The following is a 13,700-nucleotide window of genomic DNA, read 5'->3' as shown; positions in this document are numbered from 1 at the left end:
AGAGATCAGAAAATCTTTTGAAAATAAAAAATACTGCTGTGCTATCTTTTTGGACATCGCCCAGGCCTTCGACAAGGTGTGGCATAAGGGGTTAATTCACAAAATTAAGTGTCTACTGCCACCAAGTACGCATCGATTGCTGGAGTCATACATATCAGACCGAGTTTTTAGAGTGAAATATTGCGATTATGTAACAGGAAATTATGAAATTAAAGCTGGTGTTCCACAGGGAAGTGTTCTCGGACCAACACTTTATTTGATATATACTTCTGACTTGCCTGTGTGTGATAGACTTACCATATCAACTTTCGCTGATGATACGGCAATACTTAGCTCACATGCAGATCCGCAGGTAGCTTCTACGAAATTGGCAAATTATCTGAGACTCGTGGAGATATGGTTGAATAACTGGAGAATACGAGTAAATGAACTCAAAAGTAAACACATCACATTTACTCTCAGAAGGGGTGATTGTCCACCTATCACACTAAATAACATAAACATTCCACAGACAGATACTGTTACATACCTTGGTATTCACTTGGATAGACGACTTACTTGGCGTCGTCATATAGAAGCCAAGAGACTTCACATGAAGTTAAGAGCATCTAGCCTTCACTGGTTACTCAATCACCAATCAAAATTAAGCCTTGACTATAAAGTCATCCTGTATAAATGTGTTTTAAAACCAATCTGGACATATGGAATCCAATTGTGGGGAACGGCCAGTAATTCCAGTATTGAACTTATACAGAGGGCCCAATCGAGAATTCTTAGGATAATGACAGGTGCACCTTGGTACATAAGAAATGAGAACATCCATAGAGACCTACAAGTACCGTTGGTTAAAGACGAATTCAAGAATGTCCGTGAGAAATACATCATGAAATTGTGGAACCACCCGAACCCGCTTGCAAGACATCTCACACAGACCCAAACAAGATCAAGGCTTCGTAGAGCCGATCTACCACCCCGCTAAGATGTGGCCCTTATGAACATCAACGCTCCCGTCAGAGAGCATTTAGTTTTAATTTTAGTTATAAGATTTTATTACTTATTGTCAGGCCTAAGTAAGGCAGATTCGATAAATAAATAAACGTTAAAAAAAAAAAAAAAAAAAAAATTAAATTTACCTAAGTGAAAACTATGTCAATTGTAGAAAAACTACAATTATTTGTGTTTAATTCTGTTTTTACTAAAACAAATCATTATAAAATAAATTCTTTTAAAAATAATTATTGCATACACAAACGTACAAAAATGCACTTTACAATTGGCTTAATGCCCACTATTTGTAAAATTGTTTGTTCCTCTTTTTGTTGCCTAAATCTATTCTATTTTGTCTGTAATTACTACCTCCATCATATTCATTTTGTCAAGCATTTTGATGCATTTTGATATATAAACTTGCACCTTGCTCTGGCGAATTCTGGCAAATTGGAAACAATTTATAAATTGATCATACTTGGAGTTTGACATTCACAAAAATGAAAGAACTATTTTTAAACGCCAAACTCCATAAATCAAAAATTATTGAATTCGCTAGAATTTTCATATATTCTAACTTGTATAAAATCGCCTCATGTGTTCATATTTATTTTTCCGGGTATAAAAATTTCATCTTTACCAAGTTCCCCTTAACAAACATACATATTTCCTCATTTGAATTTTCATTTCCAAAATTTCATGAATAACTTTTTTCTATTATAAATAATATTTTTGTATTTATTTTAAAGCAATCCTTAGCTTTTAGACAAGATTTGGTTGTAAAATTGCGAAAATTTATGGGTTTGTTTATTTCAACTTGAGGAAAACAGCTCGTTATTAAAGAAATTAAAATTGTGACGTAGATTTTGAACTAAATATCTGCAGTTTCGACATTACTTAATATCTTTAATAGGTTTGTTTTTCCTAAAAACTATTTAAAATGTCTGCTGGCATTAATAGAAATTCGAATGCTTTTTGGTTGGGCGTGAAGTTGTCAGCTAAACTTCTCTTTAGAATTCAACCGCCTTAAAATGTTTAGATTTCTTAAATGAAAATTCAATTGTCATAGTGTATATAGTTTTCGTTTCGCACAGGTGTTTGTTAGACAAAATGCTTATACAAAAAATAAAAAGAATTGTAGCAAATGTTGTTTGAAAACTAATTGACAATCGATTTGAAATGAGAATGTTGTAAGTTGATACACAGACAGAATTTTCTTTTGTGTTGGCAGCGCAGCGCATGTTAAACTGTCAACTGGGAAGCATTGCCAATTTTTGTTTACCCAATTAAAATCATAAATTGAATCACACACACACGCAGTGCATCATGCGATTTTAGTGTCTTGGGGCGTGGTATTTAGTAGATTTCTATAATTTTGTTATTTTTTTTAATTATTAAGAAAACTTACTAACTTTAGTTTTAACTGAAACGAAACAAAAAAGACACGTGAGCAGAAACCAGGGAAACTGTTTAGCGCATTTAACTTTAACACTAAACAAAAAAAACATTAAAAAATAACCAAATAACTTACTATAGCTTCTCGTTACAGAAAGAATTTACGGACGATTGTGTCTTCAATGAAAGCATGGAACAGCACAACTACAATACCTATTCATCCACCTATAATTCGAATACGCGGCGCAAATACTATTTGGCGTTGAATCGCCATGGAGAGCCGCGTAAATTACAAATACCACCCAGCCGTTCGTTGGGCAAATTAGCAACATATACGAATGCTATACCCGAGACGGTGCCGCAAGAGCGTGTCGAACAGCTGATTGCGAAAAATTTCGGTGCAAATCGTGTTAAACATGGCATACGCCAACTCTGTGATACTGGCAAACCGTTGATCGAATTGATCGACAGTAAAAACTTTAAAGCACGACCCAAGTGCAATCCAAACAATAGTAATAATAACAATAATAGTAATAGTAAAAATACTTTAAGTAGAAATTTAGATAAAGAAAATAGTTTAGTTAATCCTAATAATAATAATCATCCGCATACTAATGGCCAAGTTTTGAACAACGTTCCTGTTGCCAATGATAAAAATAATTTAAGTTCGAATAGTCGAAGTAGTAGCAGTAGTAGCAATAGCAATAGCAGACCAGAAACAAATAGAGATAGTAGTAGTAGTAGCCCGAGTAGTATTAGCATTAGTCAAAATAATGGCCATATTAGTAATAGCATTAGTAATAGTAAACACACAAGTAGTAGCAATAGCCACAGTGACAGTTCAACAGCGACGAGTAGTATTAGCAATAGTACAGCACCTCAAACTGGTAGTCACAGAGGCGGCAAGAAAGCGGGCAAGAAACGAAAATGCCGGCGTTTCGAAAACGAAGAACAACACAATTGCACCACACCCCTTAACCGGCCCACATCCTTCACAAAGCGTGGCAATCAGCTGGGGCCCATTCGACAGCAAAAGTGTCGAGATTTGCTGCTGCAGCAGCAACAAGCGGGGGTCACTGACATAGTGCTGCCACCTATGTGCACGAAGAAAGGAGGCTCTAAAAAGCAGCAGGGTAACAATAGAAGAGGTCAGGGTAAAAATGGATTGGGTACAGATGGCTTAGGGCCCAATAATCGCCGTGGAAAAAAATTAAATATGAATCGGGGCGCTGGAGGCGGTGGGGCGGGAAGACAGGCAGCTAAAAATAATCAAAACAACGCCAATAATAATGGCGGCTCAAAGAAAAAGCAGAAGAATTCCAAAAGAGGCGGTATCAACAACCCCAATAACAACAACAAGAAAAACAACAAAAAAGCCTCGGGCACAACCACCGAAAAAACAGCAGCTTCCACCTCCACCCAAAGTTCGTCCACGTCCACGCTGAGGCCTAAATTTTGGGAAACTACCTCTCTGATGCCCAGCACCACACTGTTCGACAACTACGATCCGCACGCCGAAACCACCAGCGATCGTGGCGACAGAGAACAACGCAATGTAAGATACTCCAATTCCATGGAAGAGTACATGGAACAATCATCGGAAGATACTTCGGCCGCCGAAGATCCGGAAGACGATGATAACGATATGGAGAATAACGACGAAATGAACGAAGACGCCAGCTATGAAGACGATTCATATGCTGGTCCAAGCAGCAGCAGCCATATACCCTATACGGCTGCTGAGTCATCACACACGCCTCTAACGGCGGGAGCAGACGATTTCCTGTATTACGACCAGCTAGATTTGTGAGTTTTGACTTGTACTACTTACTTATTTTTATTATAAATACTTTTTATTATTATTTGTATTTAAAAATCAAAAAACAAAAATTTCCTCATATTATTTAGTTATTTTTTTTTATTATTATTATTATTTAAAATTTCTAATCTAATATATTTGAATGTAATTTATTTATTTAAAAAAAAACCTTACATCAAGGCAGTTTGAAAATATTTATAATTTTCTTTTCAAAATCTTTAATTTTTCCTTTTTTTTTTTGTATGAATTTGGCTTTAACTTCTACTTGTTTTATATTTTTTTTTTATTTAACTTAACATTGTTTTTAATTTGTTTAATTTTTCTTGAAATTAATATTTTTCCAAATTTTTTAGTAATTTTTTTTTTTGTAGAATTTGATTTATAATTTTTAAAAACATATTTAATGCATTTTTGGGTTGATTAAGAAAAACAACAACAAATTATAAATAAATTTAAATGTTGATTGATGTGTATATTTGTTGCAAATACTATAGAAAATCATAAAAATATTATTATGGAAAACTTAAACTCAATGTACAAAGTTTAAATTCAAAATGAACTACAAGCAATAGTAATTAATCAATCATTAATTGTTTAATAAGGCATTTAATTTTTAAATGAAAAACAAACAAAAGAAAAATAAAATACCAGCAACTCAACACACATACATACTTATTATAATTGTAAAAAGTCATAACATTTTAATGTTTTATATTAATTTACTATAAACTATATAAATATTATATTTATCATTAAAGAAATTCGTGTAAATTTTGCAAGATTTTCATACATACTACATACCCAAACATACATTACATACATACAAACACACTCACAGAATACAAACAATTAACTAAACTCAACATTTTTGCATTCATTTGAATTAACCCAACCTAACCTTAAAAACAATCTCCAACCATAACCTCACATTTCCTTTTATACACACACACAATCAATCGATCCTTAAGGCGAATCATTATAAATCAGTCAAATGCTTCTACGATCCATCCAACATTGGTGTCAAAATTAATCAAAATCATTACGGCTTTTATCGTTAAAAAACAAAGCAATTTCATTCAAACGTTATAGTTATTTAAATAACCAAAACAAAACGTATTCCAAATTTAAACAAACAACGCTGTAAACATTACTACAAGGCGTGAAGTTTGCCATCTGTACTTAACAAACAATTGCAATGTCTAAAGTGGGTAAAACTGTTTTTATGTATAAATATTCGGATTGTTATTTAAACGTTTTTTTCGAATTTCGGGGAATAATGACATATAACTGAAACGCTGAACATTTTAGTCATATCGGACGCATTGGAGGAATTTTTAATGTTACAAGAAATAATTAACTTTTATATTTTCATAGCAAGATGATTCTGTATAGATTATGCTTCTGTTATAATTAAATAAGAAATATAAATTCGATAACATTTATTTTTGCGAAAACTGAAAAAAACGGAAGAACGCTGAAATTTTCAGAGTTGGACTCGTGTCATAGTAAAACATACCGTACGTCTTGAAATTCCAGATAAATGTATATGTGTGGCTAAAAATGGACATTATTTGACAATTAATAAAAAAAACAATCATGATACATATATTGTGAACAATATTTGAAAATTGGTGAAAATTAATAAAATTTTTTTAAAAGATCTGATTTATAGCTTGGCGAAATAACATTTATTTTTATTTTATCTTTAATATTAAATGTTAATTGCAGACATAGACTGTAATCTGCAGTCATTTGAAGGCCCAACCACATACAATAATTTTGCTTTAACCCAGCAGTTAAATCAATGCATCGCTTAAAGACAGTAATTGTCATAAATGTCTTATCACTCGGCTGACTCCAATTTATATATTTGTTGGTCATTTGACACGTATGTGCTCTTTGTAGTGCAGAGAGAATACAATTGGTTACTTTATACATCCCAAGTAATCTAGCGTGAAGACAATTGGCACTTAAGTGTCTCTAAGTAATCTGGAGTGTAGTCACTTTAAACGTTTTGTAACTAATTCGTACAAACTGGTTTTATACAAATTGTTTTGATATAATTCTATTACTCATATCCAATATATCATAGCATGAAGTCAATAGTCACTTTAGTGTCTCTTAGTAACAGTCTCATTGTAAACAAAAAGGGTCAATTGATCCCCTGCTTAGGACTTGCACTTATTAAAATAACTAGTCAAGTAGTCAAGGACTGTCTACTACTACTGCTGGGAGCTGCATCTTACTGACACGTGGTGCTGAAAAAATCTGTATGTGTTTGAACCTTTAAAATAATATGAATTCAATAATGTTGACAGATAAAGAGTGAAGTTTGCCATCAACATAATTTGAAGACGAAAATGTTTTCTGGAATTAAAGTTTTAAATAAGAATTTGTTTGAATAGCGAAAGATTTTTGAACAGTTCAGTTTTGTTAAAAAAACCTTAAGCTACGTATACAAGGTTTTCAGATTGTCAGGAACATGCTCAGAAAATGGTTAACACAACCATGAGAACTTATGTTGAAATATATGGGTGTTAACCATTTATTGAACATTTTCTGACAATATTGTAAGAATATAACAATCGTGTATACGCAGCTTTAGAATTCATAAAGAAGCTGTCAGATTACAAATTTGAAATTTGCCATTTTTATCCAGTGTGAAGTGTAATAGCACATAACATAATTCCGGCCCGAAATTATAAACGAAATCTAAAACTTCAGGATTTTTTTTAATTTTAAATAAATAAAATTAAAAGTATTAATTGAGGATTAATAATATTTCTTTAATTATATTTGTAAATTTTACCTTAAAATTCAATGTTTTTATTCTGTTTAACTTCTTTTTTCTATTATTGTGCAATACGGAGTTTTTGCTATTTCACGTTAATTTTGCCGAATTTATGCAACTTATCTTAACTTGGCAGTTGCCAAAATGTGTGAGAAATTACATATTTAATTTCAAGTTCATTTCTGCTGAAGAAAAGAAATTACTTAATCTGGCTAGGTCTGAATGAGCTATAAAACACTTTAATAATAATAATAATAATAACACTATTATTATGGAAAGCCAAGATTCTGGGACAAGCAAAATAAAGCAAATTTTCATTAAAAATGCTTGAGAAAAATGCGTTTATTTTGGTTATTAACTAAACTAAACTAAAATGTTTCTTGTAGTAATCAATATACAATATGGATTTAAGCTGAATTTTATTTTGATTAACCATTACTGATTTACAACGTTTTAAGGATTTCTATAATTACTCAACCCTTTTCAAAAATAACCACAAAACTCGAATCCATAACTCGAAATCTCTAAAAACAAAAGTGTTCAAACTTTATTTTACAAAAATTCAATTCCCTTTCAAATAACTTTCCGTAACACAATTCCCAATTATTCCTTTTACAAAATCCAAGAATTCCTTTTAATAAAATTATTTTCCAAATTTATTTCATGCTACTCTCTCTACACAATTATCACACATTTAATAATGTACTTGCAAAGTATTTTTATATATTTTGTTTAAAACAAATACAGAAATCTAAGCAATAAATGTAGAATATATTGTAGGAAAACAACTATATGCCATAAATTTCATTGTAAATATTATGTAAAACATTTATATAAACAATAATAGATTTGTTAGAACATAAAAAAAACCTCGCTGCCTCTCAATAAGTAGTAATTTCTAATAAATTTAAAAAAACGATATACTAAATATATTAATAAACAAAAATACAAAAAATAATCTCCACAAATACTTACTAGAAACGGAATAGTAAAGGCCTTCAAAGAAAAATTACTTTAAATTTATAATTTCCCATAATTTTCCATTTTTTTTCTTAAAATTAATTTATTAACAATTTTATTTCGATATCTTTCCCCCCGCAGTGTAATTACAAAACTATTACTTAAATAATTTTTATATAAAAAAAATATCCATTAATAAAAAAAAACTAACAATGCAAATATTAAACCATAAAATATAGAATTATAAATAAACTGTAATGTGTATGCTAAGTTATTAATTTAAACACTTATTTAATTTCATGTAATTTTAAAGAATTTTAATTTAAATTAAAAAAAACAAGAAATATATAGAAAACCAACGACCTATTCTCAAAAAAAAAACAATTTTCCTATTTTTTATGTAAATTATTAGTTTTATAGAGAAGATTATACTGAAAAATTATTTTAATTGTATTTTCCGAAAAAAAAACTTCTAAGAAAAAAATCTTATAAAAAAAACTGAATAAAAGAAAAAAACTATTAATAAATAATTTTGCAAGGAATTATTTATTAAGAAATGTATACACAACAAAATAAATAACAAAAAGTTGTTTCTTTTTATGGGATTTGCGAGAAATTAGGAATAATATAGATTTACACTCATCTTTCAATTCAACAATTCGTTTGTATTTTTATTTGTTGTTCACAGGGGTTTGTTTACTTAACGTTCGGCATATGTTGCGTATACAACAGTCAAGCCAAGGCGAGTACAACATTTACAAAAACCAATGTAATTTGCTTTTGTTTATGTGGTTTAAGCTGTCAAAGTTACTATGTTGTTTTTGTTATTTTTACGTTTGTTGTAGAATTCGAAGCAACAAACACAAGACAATTTGACAGCTCAAACATCTAAACACGTAAAGTAAACAATAATCAGCTGTGCTATCTACACCACCTGGTATTAAGCTGACGTGGTTTGTTCTTCTAAAGGTCATATATGATCAAATTAGCATTTGCTGCAAATAGTGGTTACGTTTTTTTCTTCAAATGTTTGATCAATGTGAACATAACTAACAATCAAGGCGAATTTATAGCATTTACGAACGAATTCATTAATATTTAAATATGGAGTTTGACATTCTGAACAACTCTCCGTTTGTTGAGAATATAAAACTCCACAAAAAAAAAAAAATTAATGAATTCACTCGTATTTGCCAAAAACTGATATAAATTCGCATTGCTATAACAATATTTTTGGTTGGTTCAAAGCGAATTAATATAAAATGGATGCAATTTTATAATTTGACATTCTTAAAACTGAAAGAATTATTTGGGAATGTAAAACTCCATATATAAAAAATTATTGAAATAATAATCCGAGTTTTGTTAATCGCCAAGTTTGTTAGCGGCGCACGCTAAATGTAATAGAAAGTGTGACTGTTGTTAGGGAAAGGAAAATAAATTAAGTTATAAAAAGCTAAGGACCTCATTTACAAAATAAAACTGTTTGAAGGCGAACAAATTTATATGATTAATACTCTATAGAAATGACTGAAATTTGCATTTTTTTCATAGAAATTTTTTTCAAGTATTTGACATCCGGTTTTACAAAATGATACCAAAAAAATATTTAATTTTTACCAAACAAACTTAGAAAGAAAACATTGAAATATATACAACATATATATGTATGAAATTTTATTTTTATTAACTACTAATGACGCTTTATATTACGTGCAACAAATGTTGCCCTTTTTTATGCTCTATATTGTGAACCTCTATCACAATAACTATAACCTGACTCAATAAATGAAGAGATAACATTCGAGAATTAAAAAAAGAAATTTAAATATTTATAAATCTCGTTTAATTTAACGTAATTACTATCAAAATTACGTTATTTTTAAGAGGCCAGAAAAGAAAAACCCTAAGATTTGGAGAACCTGGTTATGCGGAATTTACTTGATAGATGTGTATTGAAAGTGCGCCAGTCTAGAGCATTTTTATCTAAAAATATTTGACTGACAAAAATGCGACTTTGGGTTTTTGAAAAGCGCTAAATTGGCAATGTGCTCCTTGACTTAAAGTGAGTACAGAGTTGTATTTGTGTGTATTAAAACGTGACATTAAACGACGAGACCTAAATGTTAATAAACCGAAACTATTATTTATATTGTATGCATGTTTAATATATGGCTTGATTGGTTTTATGTAATTTCTTTTTTATTTGTTATTTTTTTGTATTTATAAATAATTTTGTTTCTAGTTGACTAAAAAAAAAAAAAAAATAAGAAAATAACGCATGCTGAAGGATGTTGGCTTAAAAAAACCATAAAATCTTCAATAAAACAAAACTACAAAAAAGCATTTGCAAAAAACTGGTTAAGGTTTTTATTTCATTTGTTTCTGCAATAATCCGTTTTTTTCACAAATTTGAAATTATTCATACGTTACTCTATAATAAAACTAAAATCCTATATATTATTTTAGCTTACCTATGGGCCTTTGGGAATTCATAGCTGTTCTATGGATATTGGCTTGGAGTCTTCAAACATTAAGCTGATGTTTGCCAAAGTAACGGTGCTAAGTGTATAAAGAAAATATTAAAGCTACGGGTACCTTTTTTGAAACAAAAACCACAAAAATTCATAATATTTAATAATTTTAAAACACACATTTTTAACTTTAACTTATTTGCTAAAGATATCCTAACAGTGTAACATATAAATTGTTTTTAGTTTTAATCTTAACTCTAAATTTATCTTAAATCTATTTTATAAACCATTTTGTATTTTAGTTTTTTCATGTGTATAATGTTCCTGTTTGCTTTTAGTATTTATAATTAATTATAAATTATCACTAAATGGCTAATTTTTGATTTGTTTTTAACTGAAAAGGTTAATGTTCCTAGTTTCAGATATTGAAAAAACCTATATTGTACATTTTCATAAGCTAAACATATATTTTGAAACTTTGATCATAAACCAGTTTAAATAACCTTCTCTGAGTGTATATAACCCACCCCCTTACCCACCTTATAATATTAAAATGCTAATTTTCTTTTAATCTAATCATATATTTAGTTTAAATTTAGTAACAGAAAAATTAATTTATTTTATAAATTTAATATCTACTCTATTCTAAAATAAATATTTTTTATAATTAATATTTAAAGACTGAATAAAATCATAAAATAATTCTAAAAAAAAATTAAAATATTTTCGTTTTATTTAAAAATTAGGGAAGTTATTGACTCTGTTGCAGTACCAGTGAAATATCTATGTAGGTTTAGGCAGAAATCTTATATAGCCACCACAAATAAAATACTGACAGCGATTTTTTACATTTTGTATAAAAACATTTATTTTTATCATTTTGATAAAATTTTGAAAAATATCCGAAGTTGTCTCACATGTTGATCCATAACTCTGGTTCTACTTGACCGATTTTGTATATTTTCAATAGCAAACATGATCAACAAAGACTATTTGAGGAACATTTTATCCAGCTAAGTCATATTGTGAATTCAGCAGACAGACGGACATAGCTAGATCTTCCGAAAAACCGCTTATATCTCGCCCATTTATGATCAGATTTCTCATTACTTAAATTTCTACCTAATACAAAATATTCTACAATTACACAAACATTATTTAGAAAATGTTGCATACAATTTTATCATTGATCGGAGAATTTAATAAAACGAACTATAACATAGACGCTGATATGAATGTACATAGTAAAATGATAAGCTTTGCTTAAGAAACCACTTGGCCCCACTTTTGTTATATAATAATCGAGGATACATACGACAGAGATAATGACTCAATGGAGAATTGGTCAACTGAATGATGACTTAGCTCTGCTTCTTTTTATTTCTAGTTTTTAAGATTGGTATAATTGTGTGCAACTCTTATTTACTGTAAAAATTTAATAAAACCAAAATATTTTGTATGCACTTGCCTAATTGAGCCGCAACTACACGATCACATCCTGTTCACATCATAGCAATCACTTTGTGTCCATAATATCATTTACATTAATCTTGCAAAATTCACAAATACATTAATTGTTGAATATTATCTATTAATATACAGTTGCTCTATTGTCAAATCGCATGTGAGTTACAAATCGCCAAACTTGTTTTTGAATGTTCTGAAACTCACATGTTTTGCTTTACACAAAATTCCGCATTTTTAAAATTTCTCATAATTTTATCCAGCATTATAGGAAAAATAAAATTGTACTTCGATTAAATTATTCACAGTACTGGCAACTTACATTTTTCGAAGACTTCTTATTTAGATCAGTTGTTTATAGAAAAAGCCAGTGCAAAAGAAAACAAGGGTCAGACATATTTTTAAATTTCATATTCAGCCCAATTCCCTCGGGAGGTTTTTCCCATTGCATTTGAATAGGAAAAATGGGAAAAGGGAACAACTCCCTGGGAATTTTTATTCATAATTGGGCTGATTTTTAATAAAAATTGTAAGAAAATGTTTTGACTCAAATAAAAAGAAAACATATTTAAATAATTTTATTCATAATTTCATTGGTTTGGTTAAGTCTTAATAAATCAGTTCACTTCAGTCTAAACATAGCCATAACATAAGCATTTTTTACAATACTCGATTTGTGGTGCCATAACCATAAACAGCAGTTTTGATGTTTTCATTTGTTTATTTTGAATTATGAAAAGAAACAAAAGAAAAATATAAATTAAAACTCACCAAACAATTCTTCAACTATGAAAAATAAAAGTCAAATGATAAAAATACAAAAAAATACGTTAATTTATCAATCAGCTGTTTATGGCAGAAAACCAAAATTCCGTTGATATCTACGGTCACGGTTATGGCTATGGCCATAGAGAATTATACATAGAGACGAGACACTCCGATTTGTCAAACAAAAATACAACAAATAATATTTCTGATACAACAACAAAATACATTGTCTAGCATGTATTTTGTTGTTGCAAGAGATAGGTTTTTGACAACAGACTTAGGTTTTTGACAATTCCGTCTCGTCTCTATGTTACCCTATGGCTATGGCGTTATGGTATTTCACCAATAATCAAATACAGTGTTGCCCATAAGCTTGGTTCGAACAGCTGTTTTATATGGTTATGGCTATGGTACGTCTAATTGAACCTGACTGATGGAATGGACGACTGATTGAATTTTGTAAACAATAAACATCTGTTACGAAATCAACTACATATTGTGAATCAAAAATTCAGGAGAATTTCACGATAGCAATTTTCCCTTCGAGGGAAATGGATATTTCATGGGAACATAAATTTCACATGTTTTGCCGATAGTGGTGAATATTTGTGCCTATAACTATCTTCTCAATCAAAAATCATCTTGATCTTAAAAAATGGCCAGAAAGGCTCTCCCAGAAATGGCTCTCAACTATGCTGTGAGACTGGTAAGGACTTTGGGCACTTTAAGATACTGAATTACTAACATAGTAATTTCGATTACTGCATCGCAAAACCTTTTTTCGATAGACAGTTCCATATTATAATCCCGAACAGGGATTTATGGCAGCGCGGAATGACGGCTCTAAAAGGGGCAATAGGGTCGGTGGGGGTTTCTATATTGAGAACTTTGGTATAAAATCCTATTTTAGGCTAACTAAAATAAGATCGGAGTGCCATTCATATCATGTTTGGACGAGCTACCAAGGATGAATTTTAGACTAATCTACTCCTTTCTCAGGGAATCTGATTGGTTTAACTTGGAGACAACGGAAGTGTTATAA

At 30.0% G+C, this 13,700-nt stretch overlaps 2 protein-coding genes across 3 annotated transcripts in view; one reads left to right on the top strand and one right to left on the bottom strand.

Moving 5' to 3' along the window:
* LOC135962753 (saccharopine dehydrogenase-like oxidoreductase) overlaps positions 1-13,700 on the bottom strand; it is a 485,871-nt gene that overhangs the window by 389,035 nt on the left and 83,136 nt on the right. The gene's annotated exons all lie outside the window — the stretch shown is intronic.
* Positions 1-13,700, top strand: part of bnl (branchless) — a 174,632-nt gene that overhangs the window by 139,024 nt on the left and 21,908 nt on the right. Inside the window, exons 4-5 of one of the 2 annotated variants that reach the window (XM_065514592.1) lie at positions 2,537-4,188; positions 10,422-10,562. In XM_065514592.1, coding sequence (XP_065370664.1) covers positions 2,537-4,188; positions 10,422-10,494 — 1,725 coding nt within the window. In that variant the 3' untranslated portion in view covers positions 10,495-10,562. Of the gene's footprint in view, positions 1-2,536; positions 4,189-10,421; positions 10,563-13,700 lie in introns of those variants that run through there. The other variant, XM_065514591.1, reaches the window with a different exon arrangement.

The sequence above is a fragment of the Calliphora vicina genome, chromosome 1, assembly GCF_958450345.1.
Source record: "Calliphora vicina chromosome 1, idCalVici1.1, whole genome shotgun sequence".
Lineage (NCBI taxonomy): Eukaryota > Metazoa > Arthropoda > Insecta > Diptera > Calliphoridae > Calliphora > Calliphora vicina.
Note: the sequence above shows the minus strand (reverse complement) of the source record. Positions and strands in the feature narration are given on the sequence as shown.